Below are 15393 nucleotides of genomic sequence, written 5' to 3' on the forward strand. Positions count from 1 at the left end.
TAGAAATAGAATTACTTGCCACCGACGTGGATAGACTCTTTCTTCCTGGGCATAAGCTGCACGTTACATAAACATATCTTACCTTTCACCTCAACGAGGGAAAAGTAGCGTTTATACTTTCAGTTTGCGAAAGCTACCTTTTTTGAAGTCGTTGGACTGTGCATATGCGTGTGCGTCATAGGTGTGTGTGTGTGTGTGTGTGTGTGTGAACTCAACCTATCAACCTCAACCTTGTCTCCCACCCACCAATCATCATCAGTTATGTGTACCACCCAACCCCCAACACGCATGGCTGGCGCGCACACACACACACACACACACACACACGTTGCAGGTCCGACTGACAGAGAGCCTGTTCGGATGAAAACCGCTTCAATGAGCTCAATTATAGTAACGCCGCATTTTTTACCTCAGTAACGCTAACGGCGTTGTAACGGAAGAAACAGTAATTCGTTTGATTACTCGTTACTGAAAAAAGTAATTCCGTTAGTAACGGCGTTTATCTATAACGCCGTTATTCCCAACACTGGTCGTTAGTGTGCACAGTGTTGAAAAGCTTAGAGTAAAGCTTCATTTCACCATCACTACTGGACACTGAAGTAAGCACGAAGAGGAACTTAAATATATAGTGATTATGAGACAATGACAAAGAGCTGTGATGATTAATGAGTGTCCGTGACAGATTAATGATGGGAAACTAAAACAAAGGAAACATGTGACACAGGTTACTGATGAATGCAAACTAAAAGTCCATGATAATGAAACAGACAGAACATAAACGTGACAGTTTGCATGTCTTCACAAAACTATGCCTAATTATCGTGCAGTCCTCTCAGACCATTCATTTTAAAATACAAGTGCAGATAAAGTCGTTTTAGTTTCAATTTTAGTCATCAGTTACATCTCAAATATTCACAAATGTTCCGTGACAACAATGCAAGACAACAATAATATCCTCCCATTGTGACATGTCTTTAAACGTTTAGCTGTGAGAAGAAGGATATGGTTTTGTGGGTATGAGGAAGTTTGTCAAAGAAGAAACTAAATTAAAAACACTGCATGTGATCAGTCACTTGAACATTTTCAATTGGAGACCTGATTTTTTTTTACAGTGTGGTTGAAGGAATTCTGCGTGTAAGCCTTTTCAGCATTTCTGTTAAATTCACTTAATTTATTGATATCTAATTTTGATCCTTTCTAAACCCTCAACCATTAGGCCTTCTGTCTCCAATTTTATGTGACTTCGTTCAATATGTTACGGTTGTAATTTAACAGCTGATCATAAGATTTGTTGTAATTTAATTTACATAGTTGATTTTTCTTAGTATCTCTAATTTTCAAATATTCGTTCATCGAGGGACCCGTCGCGATATGCGCGTTCAAGGACACAAAGTAGCCAGTTCTGATATTAGTCAGAGGATTGCAGAGTGAATATTTTACCTTTAAATGGTCGCTCCCGCTTACTTAACAAAAAGTGTAATTTTAGTAATAGACATGAAAGCTACAACTCTCTAATACATTGATAGTGAGAAATCGGATTATCCCAAAATGCTGTGCTTCAATGCTCCAGTCATTGGGTCCTCGGTTTGATCCATCATGGCTCCGAATGGACCAGTACGTGTTTACCCCGAAACGGCTTCTTGAACCGGGCCAGGGCAAGACGTACTGCCAGTAACTCTAGGCAATTGACATGCCAACGCAGTTGGGGCCCCGTCCACAGACCCGAAACTGCGTGCCCGTTGTACGTGGCCCCCCAGCCTGTGGATGAGGCATCCATGGAGACCACAGCATGCCTGGACACCTGTTCTAAGGACACTCTGGCCCGGAGAAACGAGGGGTCCGCCCACGGGTTGAAGGTTTGGCTACAGTAAGGAGTAACTGAGACCCGTTACTGCCACTCTGCCACGCCCATCTCGGGACTCGGTCGTGTAACCAGCGTTGAAGCGGTCTCATATGAAGCAATCTGAGCGGCGTTACCACGGCTGCAGATCCCATACGCCCCAGGAGCCTCTGAAAGAATTTCAGTTGGACCGCTGTCCTGCCCTTGAACGTATTCAAGCAGTTCAACACTGACCGGACTCGCTCTGGTGTGAGGCGCAGAGTCCGGTCGACCAAATCCAGCTCCATACCGAGATAAGAGATCCTCTACGCGGGGCAGAGTTTGCTCTTCTCTCTGTTGACCCGAAGGCCCAACCGGCTGAGGTGACGGAGCACCATGTCCCAGTGTTCACACAACTTTGTGAAGCCGTGAGGCGACAGGGACAGCCCGAAGGGCTTCAGGTTGATCGCTGCAAACCAATCTCGGGGACGGATGCATTCGGGAATGCGTTTCTGCGTTAACATTCTGAACGGGAGCTTGTGCAGGGCCCGATTCAGAATGCGCAGGTCCAAGATTGGCCTTAACCCACCACCTTTCTTGGGTACAATGAAGTAGGGCCTGTAGAACCCTGACTTTATATCGGCTGGAGGAACCGGCTCGACCGCGTCCTTCGCCATCAGGACATCGATCTCTGACCGCAAGACATGGGCATCACTCTGATGGTACGGATGAGCCAGCGAGACGGTCCGGGGATACCTAGCCAGGCCCCCAGGGACCGAACAAGCGGGACCAACGGCACCACAGACGTACCCGGGGTGGGGCAGCGAGGTGGAGTACACAGACCCGACTTGGGAGGCCCGGAGGCGTCCCAGAGTGTTGCCTGAGTACTCCAGGTGGGGCATAGTATGGGTGAGAAGGCCTGGGGGCGTCCTCGGTGCCACCACTGCTGCACCCTGGCGAGGGGGGAGAGGGGAGGAAAGGAGTGGCAAAGCCCGGGGGCGTCGCACACTGCCAACCTGACCCTCTCAGGGTTTTTTGTTTGTTTGTTGTTTTTGTTTTTTTAACCACCTCCATCCGCTTCTGGGCGGCATCGCCGAAGAGGTCAGCCTGACAGACAGGGGCGTTGAGGAACCGAACTTTGTCGGGCTCACGCATATCTGCCAAGTTAGCACCATATTCCTGGACCACTAATGTGGACATCGTCTGACCCAGGGAACGTGTAGTGACATCCTTCACCCGGAGAGCGAGGTCCATCACCGCACGCAGTTCCTGCATAACCCCTGAGTCGGGACTACCCTCGTGCATGCAGGACAGAGGATCGTGAGAGAGGGAAAACATTTATACAGATTATGGCCCTTTTGGTGTTCCATATTTTGACACCAAAATAGTTCCACACTGCTAATTTTTTCAAAAGCCTACCAGGCAGCCACCCAGGAAAGCATAGCTGTCAACTCTGAATCTGATGCAGCATGAGCACACACTATTATAGTGGGAAACTCAGCATCATCATCTCCAGCGCATAACAGCCCTCTCTCCGATGCAGCAATTGACATCTGTCCTCTGCCAGAGCCACAAATGAAACGCTAGGTCCCCCCTTTTTTCAAAAAAGGACCAGCAATCCCATCTGGGCTACCAGCAGGCATGAGAGACAGTGGGCGTGGCCGCCAGACTCGACGGCACATGGCACGCTGAACGCTCAAGCCCCTATGAAAGGGGCAGGACGAACAACGCGCCGTCGTGGCCATGTTCTCATGAGAGAACATGAACCACCCACGTACAAAGTCTCAGCATGCTCATGATGCGATAGAGGAGTGGGGGCCCGAAGAGATGTACCCAGCGGGGATGCCCCACTGTAATCCTCAGGTCACCAAGGCTTATTAGCCAAAATAGCCCTTTTCTGGCGCACCAGAAAAGAAACTAGATCAGGGAATAAGCAAAGGGACTCAACCCCATTTGAGGTTTCATAGTCTGGACCGCGCATCTAGAGAGTGCCGAGTGACGCGCTGGGTTGCCGTGGCAACTCCCGCTGTCAGCCGGCGCTCGACGGCACACGGCGCGCTGAACGCTCAAGCCCTTACGATAAAGGTGAGACGAACAACGCGCCGACGTGATCATGCTCTCCTGAGAGAGAATGGACCACCCACGAAAGCAATCTCACACGTTTATATGTGAGAGAGATCGTGGCCGTCAAATGAGGACAGGAAACAACCGCATCCAGAAACACACGGTTTGAATGACATCTTGAAAAAGACGCAGGGTCAAACGGTGTTGCTCTTTTAGAAGAGGAAAACCGCTCCGATCAGTGCCGAGGCACACAGGGGAAATGGCCGCGGCTCACAGCAGTTCAAAGGTGCAAGCCCGCTGTGAGCACTCAAAGGAAAAACGCCCAGCGAGCTGTGACAACAGCTGTTTGTTTCTTCTCTGCATGCGACCACCGCTGCAAGGTACCATCACACCGACACTGGACACCGGAAAGCAGGTAGGACCTCCGACTCGTTTAGCAAAAACACTCTTCGTAGGAACATACAAAAATGTAATGCTCGGCTCCGAAGTTGAAAGCAATATGCGGTTCTTCCACTTCCGTATTTATACCCGCAACGCGGGGCGGTGTGTGGAATGCGTGAACCGCATGCCAATGTTTATTGGCTCGTTTTTATACACTCTAAGTAGATTGGTCTCTGAAAACAGATCCCAATTCGTCGATAAGTTCCGACGTACGTCGAACGTGACTGACTGAAAGGGAACATATTTGAACCCTTGTGTGGTGTTCATATTTTTGTTATTCAGCCAGTGTTCGTGGGTCTGGTGGACCCGCTGCATTTTTGGGTTTTTAATTCAACACAATCAAAAATGTTTATGTTAAAATACTCAACAGATGTTTCCTTCATCCCAATTACAAGCAATATAAACAGCATATATGGTTAAAATTTTCTCTTTACCTTTGTTAGATCACATTTAAGAATTGCAACCTTGTGAGGGAACGGCAGGGGTAGAAACAAAACTCACTCTTGCACTCTCTCACACTTAGACACAATCTCTCTCTCACACGCACGCACACACACACATATGCACGTGCACACACACCCATAACACACACACACACACACACACACACACACACACACATTGACAAAGAAGACATTTGCATGTTTGTTTCCTACAGTGGAAGCAAATATGGACCTCATCCAGAGCTCTTTTTGTTTTCTGTCTTATAAAATACAATGATTTTTTTTAAACATCCTCAGTTACTACCTCTGCCTCAACATTTTCTTATTTTGGTTAATTTATTTAAATTGATCAAGTCCTGTCTTGAGAATTTGATTTTCCCTTAGTGTTATTGTAGCTACTGTAGTATTATTTAAATGCTATTATAACATATTATTATAGCTGTGTGGTTGTTACACACATTCAGTTAGTTTGTTCTTAGTTTTATTTTCATCAGTCACATGTGTACCTTTTATTGAATTTCCCGCCACTCCTCTGTTAGCAGCATGTTGCACAGACAGGCGATGAAGAAGAAGGTGAAGTCTAACACAACGCTAACACAAATGAGACCAGACGCCAAACACAGGGTATTCCAGAAAGCAGATTAAGTGACATACCCAGGTATGTTTAAGAGTAAATAACCTCAACTCTCGGTTCCAAAAACGGAGGTAACTTTCAGGGTATGTAAGTAGCCATAGCAACTCACTCTCTGAACATAACCTGCTCCGGAGCAGCTCATGTTCCAGGGTTAGTTTGCTTAAGAGGTATTCAGATGTGTTTTATATAATTATTATAGTTATTAATATAACCAAATTTGTTTCAGTTATATAATATACAATATTATTTATTAATAAATAAATAAAAATAAGTTTAAATGTTAATTCAATTAAAATATATGTATTATTTATTTTATTGTCATCTCTCACATGGATCGGCATTCAATTAATTAGCATCAAACAAACAATATCATTTTGTAAAGATTATTTATTAAACGAAAAGATGATTGCAAAACCACCAAATAGGTGACGATGTGCACTAAGTAGGTTATGTAAATCGCCATTAAACAAAAGAAGAAGAGGAAGTAGAATGGCGCGCTTTTTCTTAGAGTCTGTTTCCAAGATGAATCATCGATTCATTGCTCTGTTGAGAATGCCTTGTGTGTTAACCGGGAACATACTCTGGCTGAATTTACTCCCGGACTCGTTTATGGAACCAGCATACCTTGAGTAAGCAAGGTTTGGGTTAATCAACCGAGCATTCAATATGTGATGGTAAGTTAACCTTGCTTTCTGGAATACCCCCCAGGAAAAGGATGAACTTAAGTAGTAACATAAACAAGGTAAATTATACACAGCTGAAAAAACAACAAACTAATCATGTTAGTAACCTTACGCCTGGGACACACTAGATGAGTCTCTAATCTTAGGCTCTAATCTAAATGCATTTACAAAGGCAAGGCAAGTTTAATTGTATAGCACATTTCATACACAGTGGCAATTCAAAGTGCTTTACACAGAAACGAAATAAAAATATTCGTAAGATAATTAAAACAGTTATAATAGTAATGAAAAGAAATAAAAAAATAAAGAAAATATTGAAAGAGAAAAAATAAACAGTATAATTAAAACTAAAAATAAAAACAGGGTTAAATTTTAACATATAAATTAAAATACAAGCAGTTCGGACAAAGCACGTACAATGGCACAGTGCTCATTCAGTAAATGCACAGCTGAACAGATGTGTTTTGAGTCTGTATTTGAAAGTGGCTACTGTTGGAGCACATCTGATCTGTTCAGGAAGCTGGTTCCAGCTACGGCTGGCATAATAGCTAAAAGCAGACTCTCCTTGCTTTGAGTGAGCCCTTGGTATTTCTAACTAACTTGATCCTGATGATCTGAGTGATCTGTTGGGTTTGTATTTAATCAGCATATCTGCAATGTATTGAGGTCCTAGGTCATTGAGTGATTTATATACAAGTAATAGCACTTTAAAATCAATCCTAAATGTAATTGGAAGCCAGTGTAAAGACCTGAGGACTGGTGTGATATGGTCATATTTTCTGGTTCTGCTCAGGATCCTGGCAGCAGCGTTCTGTATGAGCTGCAGCTGTCTAATGGTCTTTTTGGGAAGGCCGGTGAGGAGACCATTACAATAGTCCACCCTACTGGTAATAAAAGCATGAACGAGTTTCTCTAAGTCTTGCCTGGAAACAAAGCATCTAATTCTTGATATATTTTTGAGATGATAGTAAGCTGATTTAGTTATTGCTTTGACATGACTATTGAAACTCAGGTCTGACTCCAAAATCACACCAAGATTCCTGACTTGATTTTTTGATTTCAGACCTTTAGCCTCAAGATATGCGTTCACCTTGAGAATTTCATCTTTGTTTCCAAATGTAGTAATTTCAGTTTTGTCTTTGTTTAACTGAAGAAAGTTTTGGCACATCCAACTGTTAACTTCATCAATGCATTTACATAGAGAGTCAATGGGGCTGTAGTCATTAGGGGATAGGGCTAAGTAGATCTGGGTGTCATCAGCATAGCTGTGGTAAGCCATTTTGTTATTTTTCATTGTGGCAGCATATACAGGTTGAATAGGAGTGGTGCAAGAATTGACCCTTGTGGGACTCCGCATGTCATGGATGTCCACTCAGACTTATGGTCACCTATACTCACATAATAACCTCTCCCTTCTAAGTATGACCTGAACCATTTGAGGACCATTCCAGAAAGCCCAACCCAATTTTCTAGCCTGTCAAGAAGTATGTTGTGGTCAACAGTGTCGAATGCAGCACTGAGGTCGAGTAGTACCAGAATTTATGTTTTGCCTGTATCTGTATTGAGGCGAATATCATTTATTATCTTAATGAGGGCCGTCTCTGTGCTGTGATGCGGTCGGAAACCAGATTGAAAATAGTCAAAGTATCCGTTTGAGCTTAAGAATTTGTTCAGCTGACTGAAAACAACTTTTTCAATGATCTTGCCTATGAAGGGGAGATTTGAGATTGGTCTGTAGTTGCTCAATATGGAGTTATCCAGATTTCTCTTTTTCAGGAGAGGCTTAACTACTGCGGTTTTTAGGGAGTTTGGAAAAGTCCCAGAAAGAAGTGAGGCGTTTTCAACTTCTAGGAGATCTGCTTCTAAACAGTTAAACACACTTTTGAAAAAAGAAGTGGGGAGTGTGTCAAGGACGCAGGTTGATGTTTTAAGGTGCTTTACCGTTTCTTCTAAAATGTTACCATCAATTGCTTCGAAATCAGTCATAGTAACTTTCTGAGGTTGTGGTATGATCTGATTCACCCCAGAGAAACTCAAGGATGTGCTGATCGCATTTCTGATATTATTGATTTTCTCTGAGAAGAAGAAAGCAAACTCACTACATTTGCTGTCTGAGAGCATTTCACTGGGAATGTGACTCGGGGGGTGGGATGGGGTGGGGGGGGGTTGTTAGTCTCTCTACAGTAGCAAAAAGAGTGCGCGTGTTGTTTCTGTTTCTGTTTATAAAGCAGGAATAAACACATCGAAAGTTTGAGAAGGCAGCTGAAAGAATATCTGACTATATCAATGCATGATGTGAATCAAAGAAATATGCCCAATAATTATAGGTTTACAAAGAGCTCAAATGAATACACGTTGTTTAAAAGAATTATAAATGCATGTATTATATTTATATTAATATTTGGCGACTTGTCAATTAATATAATAATTATATGAATATTGTATATGAATTAAAAGTAATTATAATTCATATAATATAAATATAATAAATAATTAGCACCAAAAGATGAGCAATTTTGTCTCAAAAGTTTTTTCACTATAAACTGCTTTAATTTGGAACAGGGGGTGTGGCTTTATTGCATCTTTACTTGCAGCTGATTGGTCCAGCTTGGGTTTGTGGTCTCTAACCCCGAATAAAACATGCCCCAGAGCAGATTAGCCATGTAGTGTACATTACTATGGTGATGAACACTGCTAAAAACCAATCCACCTTCATAAGCCCGAAAAAAAAACAGAGTTTGCTCAATCTAACCGCAAACTTACCTGGGTTAAAATCTAAACTGGCTTTGTGCAACAGGCCAATGGACTCATTCATCTTTAGTTTCACTCTCATGGACTTGCAGTTTGTTTTCATCAGTCGCGTTTCTTTGTCATTGTTTCCCACCACTCATCTGTTCCCATGGACACTAATCATCATCACAGCTGTTCATAGTTTAGTTCATAACCATGTGTATTTGAGTTCCTCACCTTCACTTAGGATGCGTCTCAATCAGCTCCCTAGTTCAGTAGTCAGGGCACTGATCAGGAAGTCAGCCCATTGACTTATGTCCTGATCAGTGCCCTCACTACTGAACTAGGGAGCTGATTGAGACGCACCCTTAGTGTTTGTCTGGTCTTGTTTGTGTTTATGCTACCCATTTGGATTATACTATTATTATTAAACTCTGTGTTTTGAAACTTTATCATCGCCTTCTTCTTCGTGTGTTCCTGCACACGTACTGACAGATTCCTTTAATAGTGAATATTAATTTGAATTAATAGAATTAAAATAATTAATGTGGGGCAACTGCATATTATTTAAGAAATTATATTCACATTTACTTGGGCTGCGTCCAAAAACTCAGGCAGCTGACTTGCTGCCTCACTGCCCTATCAGGTACGTTTGCACACAAAGGTACCTCACAAAACTGATTTCGGACAGCAGCGTAGCGGTGTAATGATCTACAGCAAAATAGATCTGGGGCATAGAAAACAGAATCAATGGGAACAGAAACACTTCAACATAAAAGTCTTGAAACACAAAACCGGAATCATGACAGTGAATTAGTGTTAATATTTTCTTATTTCTTAAGCTTCACTTTTGACTGTTCTTGTGTAAGACTGCCCTTGTGTAACTTCTTTCCGTTACGTTATGTACACAATATGGACACACCTAGACTGATAAAAGTTATTCTGTGGTGAATTGAATACTACAGAAAAAACATATGTTCTTACAAAAGTTAGTTCAGGCAAGAATTTAACAAAATTTCATATTAATAATGTATTTTGTATGTATTATTCTTATTCGTATTATTTTTTTTACATATTATTTATTAATATATATAAATATTTTTCCCTCTATCTGCCTGGTCTGATAATACCCTGTATTTGAGTTTTACATTAAAAAAAAATAAAATAAAAAATAAACCCCAGCATGTTGTGTCAATTAGGTATTTATTTTTATTGACATGCTATGACAGTTGTTAGCTAAATACATTAATAAATAACAATTGACATTGAACATGATATAGCTGTAATGAAGACCAAGTTCCAAGTGTCAAAGTTATAAAATTAAGTAAAACTTATACTCAAATTTCTGATAAAAAAGTTGAGTATGTTGCTTTCATTTTTAGGTTTAGTAACTTGCAGTTTTGTGACATCTGGAGCTAATTTTCTACTCAAAATGACACATTCATCCTCAAAAACTATCCACTGATTATTACCATTACTGTGTTGTGCAAGTATTGAGGTCTCTGTGTTCGGTTGGGTACCTCATATTGTGTTGTCATATAAAGTGTAACGCAAACACTTTAATATAGGGCTCAATTCTCGCTATTAACTATGCTTATTAGCATGCATATTACTAGGATATTGGCTGTTTATTAGTACTTATAAAGCACATATTAATGCCCAATTCTGCATGACCTCAATCCTTTCCAATACCTAAACTTAAACGCTACAAAAACTACCTTACAAAAAAATAGGAGTTTATTGAGGCAAAAGTCATAGTTAATAGTGATTATGTGTTCCTCATACTAAAGAGTTACCAATTATTTGAAGTAAACAATACACATAAATAGCATGGCTTAATTCAGTGCTACATTGTTTGATTAAAATTTACAAACAAAGAATAAGTATTGCATAGTAAACTTCAAAGGAGTAAGTAGAAATTACTCCACAAACTCTAACTGGCCAAGTTAAATGTACTTATTATATTTGTTAATTTTACTTAACTCAAGACATACAAATTTGAACATTTGCCCCCTCTTAATTGTTACTATATTTCTTTATATGCCATATATGGTGAAGTTTGATCTTTGAGTATGATTGGATGGCCAGGACATCCTGGATGTTATTGCCTGATCTTTGGTGTATAAATATGACCCATCTTCCTTCAATAAATATGAGAATGTTATGGTCGTTTCTGGAACTTCACAAAATATTCCTCTGAGATTCTGAAGGCAACAATTTGAAAACTAAGGTGAGTTATATTCAGAGACTTTCTGAATAAATTAGTATTTTTGTGCTTTGTCTTTTAATGCATTGAGAATCGCAGTGAGTCATTTAACTATTTTAGACATTTCACTTTTCCTGCTTCTTAATTTCAGGTTCATCATGGCAATGTTGAGAAGTTTTCTGCTTCTTTTCATTATCTTCTCCGTGGGGAATGCAGGTAACCAAGACAGAGATTTGTAAAAACCCTTGCTATTTAAAAACATTTTGGAAATGTACAATATTCCATTGACTAATATTTGCATGATTAATGAGGGGTTTACAGTTGTCTAAAGTACACATATTTTCAGCACATAATCACACAAACATAAAATTAAGCTACATAAATAAAATAAAAAAATTCTTTGCTGTGAATATTACAAGAACCCTATTGTTTATGTACTGGATGCAGTTGATTTTGCCAAAAGATGCCCCTATGGCTGGACAAATTTTGGACTCCGATGCTACAAGTTCATCTCTCATTCAGCTAACTGGATCACAGCAGAGGTAATGTGTGTGTGTGTGTGTGTGTGTGTGTGTGTGTGTGTGTGTGTGTGTGTGTGTGTGTGTGTGTGTGTGTGTGTGTGTGTGTGTGTGTGTGTGTGTGTGTGTGTGTGGTACGTGTGTGTGTGTGTGTGTGTGTGTGTGTGTGTGTGTGTGTGTGTGTGTGTGTGTGTGTGTGAGAGTGAGTGTGTGAGTGTGTGAGTGAGTGAGTGAGTGAATGAGTGAGAGTGAGAGATAGAGTGTACATATTAAGGACACTTAATATAAAGTGGGAATGGTGATATTTCTATTAAAACTTTCTTCTCTGCAAATAAATAATACAGAAAACTGATACTGAGAAAATTATCAATGAGAGCAGACTTTGTTTGCAAATGATTAAAATGTTGTTTAAAAAGTGCTTTATGTTAAAAAGATTCGATTTTGTATTAACAATAAAAAAATCTGTCTCTTTAGAGAAACTGTCAAAGTCAAAAGGCAAATCTCGCATCTGTGGGTAATAAACGGGAAAATGCTTTCCTGCTGAGTCTGTTGCCTTATTCTTCCACACCTACATGGGTTGGTGGTCATGATGCCGTACAAGTAAGTTTGTCTATAAAACAATTCTGCTTTAAACAGTAAAGGCAACGTTTCTAATGAAGATGTTTTGACTTCCATTATCTTCTTGTCAGTAATGTACTCTTTGTATTCACTCTCTTCACTCTTAAGGAAGGACATTGGCTCTGGAGTGATGGAACTGTGTTTTTATATTCTAAATGGTGCTCTGGAGAACCTAACAATGCAGGAACTGAGAACTGTTTGGAGATCAACTACTCCTGTAAGAATGCAGTCTGTTTTTTGAATAATTGCAGTTATAATTTACAATACTACAATTTCATATCATACAGTAACATGAAAGGACTCATTTGGATTTCACAAAGTGCCTTAAGCTGAACATTCTTTTTTATTTTGATTCTAACACCATAATGATCAGAATAACTTATTTTATTATTTCACCCTACAGCTTACCGTTGCTGGAACGATGTGCCCTGTTCAAAATCAAGGCACTATATTTGTGCTAAGGACCTGTGAGATCATACAGTCATCCTGCTCCACAGTTACTTTGATTGAACTACATTTACTTTTCCTGATCTTATCTTTGCAAAAATGTTATTCTGAAATCAAATCCCTTTTATACTTTAATCTCTTCTCAATTTCTTCTCTGAAACTCTCCAATTAATAAAAGCATTGATAAAGCAAATCATGTGCATTGTGGACAATCAAATTCATGCATATAGAAATATAAGTTTGTGAATAGGTTTGATGATATTGTTATTGGAATGGCTTTAAATGATGTCATCATCAGGGGAGGGGTTTAAGCAAAAGCACGCACGCGCATGAACACGCACGCTCGCACACACACACACACACACACACACACACACACACACACACACACACACACACACACACACACACACACACACACACACACACACACACACACACACACACACACACACACACACATGTTTGTTTTTGTGAAATGTGAGGACATTCCATAGGCGTAATGGTTTTTATACTGTACAAACCGTATTTTCTATCCCCTTACACTGCCCCTGCCCCTAAACCTAACCCTCACAGGAGACTGTGCAGTTCACTTTCTGTGAAAAAAAACTTGTTCTGTGTGATTTATAAGCATTTTGAAAAGTGAGGACATGGGGAACGTCCTCATATTTCACCCTCTTTTTGTAATACCTATGTCATACCCATGTCATTATACACATTTGTGTCCTGATATTTCACAAAAACATGCCCACACACACACACACACACACACACACACACACACACACACACACACACACACACACACACACACACACACACACACACACACACACACACACACACACACACACACACACACACACACACACACACACACACACACACACACACACACACACACAGCTGCTTCATCATTGACAAAGAAGACATTTGCATGTTGGTTTCCTACAGTTTCATCCAGAGCTCTTTTTATTTTCTGTCTTATAAAATAAAAAGATTGTTTTAATTATCCTCAGTTACTACCTCTGCCTCAACATTTTCTTATTTGGATTAATTTACTCAAATTGATCAAGTCCTGTCTTGAGAATTTATACAAAATTAGCTTTTAACCCCTATCTATGCTGTTGTGAATTGTCACATGCACTACTTGTCTTGATTTTCCCTCAGTGTTATTGTAGCTACTGTAGTATTATTCATATGCTATTATAACATGTAATACTTTATTTATATTATTATAGCTGTGTCGTTGTTACAAATATTCAGCTAGTTTGTTCTTAGTCTTATTTTCATCAGTCCCCCATGTGTTCCTTTGATTGATCTTCCCGCCACTCCTCTGTTAGCAACATGTTGCACTGACAGGCGATGATGAAGAAGAAGGTGAAGTCTAACACAACGCTAACAAACGAGACCGGACGCCAAACACAGGAAAATTATGAACTTAAGTAGTAACACAAACAAGGTAAATTAATGATACACAGCTGAAAACAACAAACTAATCATGTTAGTAACCTTACACCTGGGACACAGATGAGTCTCTAATCTTAGGCTGGCAACACACTTGAAGATTTTAAGCTCGATTTGCTCCCTCAAGTGATCGGGGGGGTAAAAAATTAAATGTGTGGTGGCATTACGATTATTTTACTGCTCACGATCGCGTCGGAGCACAAATCGTAAATATCAAGCATTGATCGGACTGCCTCCGACGCCAATGATAGCGAGCAAGCTTCACCAACCGGATATTGTGTATTTGAGTTCCTCACCTTCACTTAGGATGCGTCTCAATCAGCTCCCTAGTTCAGTAGTCAGGGCACTGATCAGGAAGTCAGCCCATTGACTTATGTCCTGATCAGTGCCCTCACTACTGAACTAGGGAGCTGATTGAGTGTTTATCTGGTCTCGTTTGCGTTTATGCTATCCATTTGGATTATTCTATTATTATAAAACTCTTCTTAATAAAACTTTTTCATCACCTTCTTCTTCGTGTGTTCCTGCACACTTGCTCACAGTTTCCCTTAATAGTGAATATTAATTTGAATGAATATAATTATTATATTTATTGTGGGGCAACTGCATATTATTTATGTAATTATATTCTCATTTACTTGGGCTGCGTCCAAAAACTCAGGCAGCTGACTTGCTGCCTCACTGCCCTATCAGGTACGTTTGCACACAAAGGTACCTCACGAAACTGATTTCGGACAGCAGCGTAGCGGTGTAATGATCTACAGCAAAATAGATCTGGGGCATAGAAAACAGAATCAATGGGAACAGAAACACTTCAACATAAAAGTCTTGAAACACGAGACAGGAATCATGACAGTGAATTAGTGTTAATATTTTCTTATTTCTTAAGCTTAAACTTTTGACTGTTCTTGTGTAAGACTGCCCTTGTGTAACTTCTTTCCGTTACGTTATGTACACAATATGGACACACCTAGACTGATAAAAATTATTCTGCGGTGAAGTGAATATTACAGAAAAACAAATATTCTTACAGAAGTTAGTTCAGGCAAGAATTTAACAAAATGTCATTTTATTAATGTATTTTGTATGTATTATTGTTATTCGTATTTTTATTTATTTTTTTACAAATTATTTATAAATATATATATTTTTCCCTATCTGCCTGGTCTGATAATACCCTGTATTTGGGTTTTACATAAAAAATAAAATAAAAAATAAACCCCAGCATGTTGTGTCAATTAGGTATTTATTTTTATTGACATGCCATGACAGTTGTTAGCTAAATACATTAATAAATAACTATTGACATTGAAGATGATATAG

General features: G+C 39.9%; 1 protein-coding gene across 1 annotated transcript; it reads left to right on the forward strand.

The window, feature by feature from the left end:
• Positions 1 to 10964: 10964 nt before the first annotated feature.
• Positions 10965 to 12798, forward strand: LOC307130460 (galactose-specific lectin nattectin-like). Its single transcript, XM_079823433.1, has 6 exons — positions 10965 to 11044; positions 11172 to 11236; positions 11468 to 11562; positions 12013 to 12138; positions 12265 to 12373; positions 12560 to 12798. The coding sequence occupies exons 2-6, from the start codon at positions 11179 to 11181 to the stop codon at positions 12625 to 12627; spliced, it is 456 nt and encodes a 151-aa protein (XP_079679559.1). The 5' UTR covers positions 10965 to 11044; positions 11172 to 11178; the 3' UTR covers positions 12628 to 12798.
• The last annotated feature ends 2595 nt before the right edge of the window (positions 12799 to 15393 follow it).

Source organism: Gobio gobio (genome assembly GCF_949357685.1).
Source record: "Gobio gobio genome assembly, chromosome: 8".
Lineage (NCBI taxonomy): Eukaryota > Metazoa > Chordata > Actinopteri > Cypriniformes > Gobionidae > Gobio > Gobio gobio.

Excerpts from the sequence above, each read along its gene's own strand:
- LOC307130460 (XM_079823433.1), top strand. The coding sequence starts at position 11,179 with ATGGCAATGTTGAGAAGTTTTCTGCTTCTTTTCATTATCTTCTCCGTG. Across the intron at positions 12,139-12,264 it reads GTGGTCATGATGCCGTACAA|GAAGGACATTGGCTCTGGAG; the intron begins GTAAGTTTGTCT and ends TTCACTCTTAAG. Across the intron at positions 12,374-12,559 it reads TTTGGAGATCAACTACTCCT|CTTACCGTTGCTGGAACGAT; the intron begins GTAAGAATGCAG and ends TTCACCCTACAG.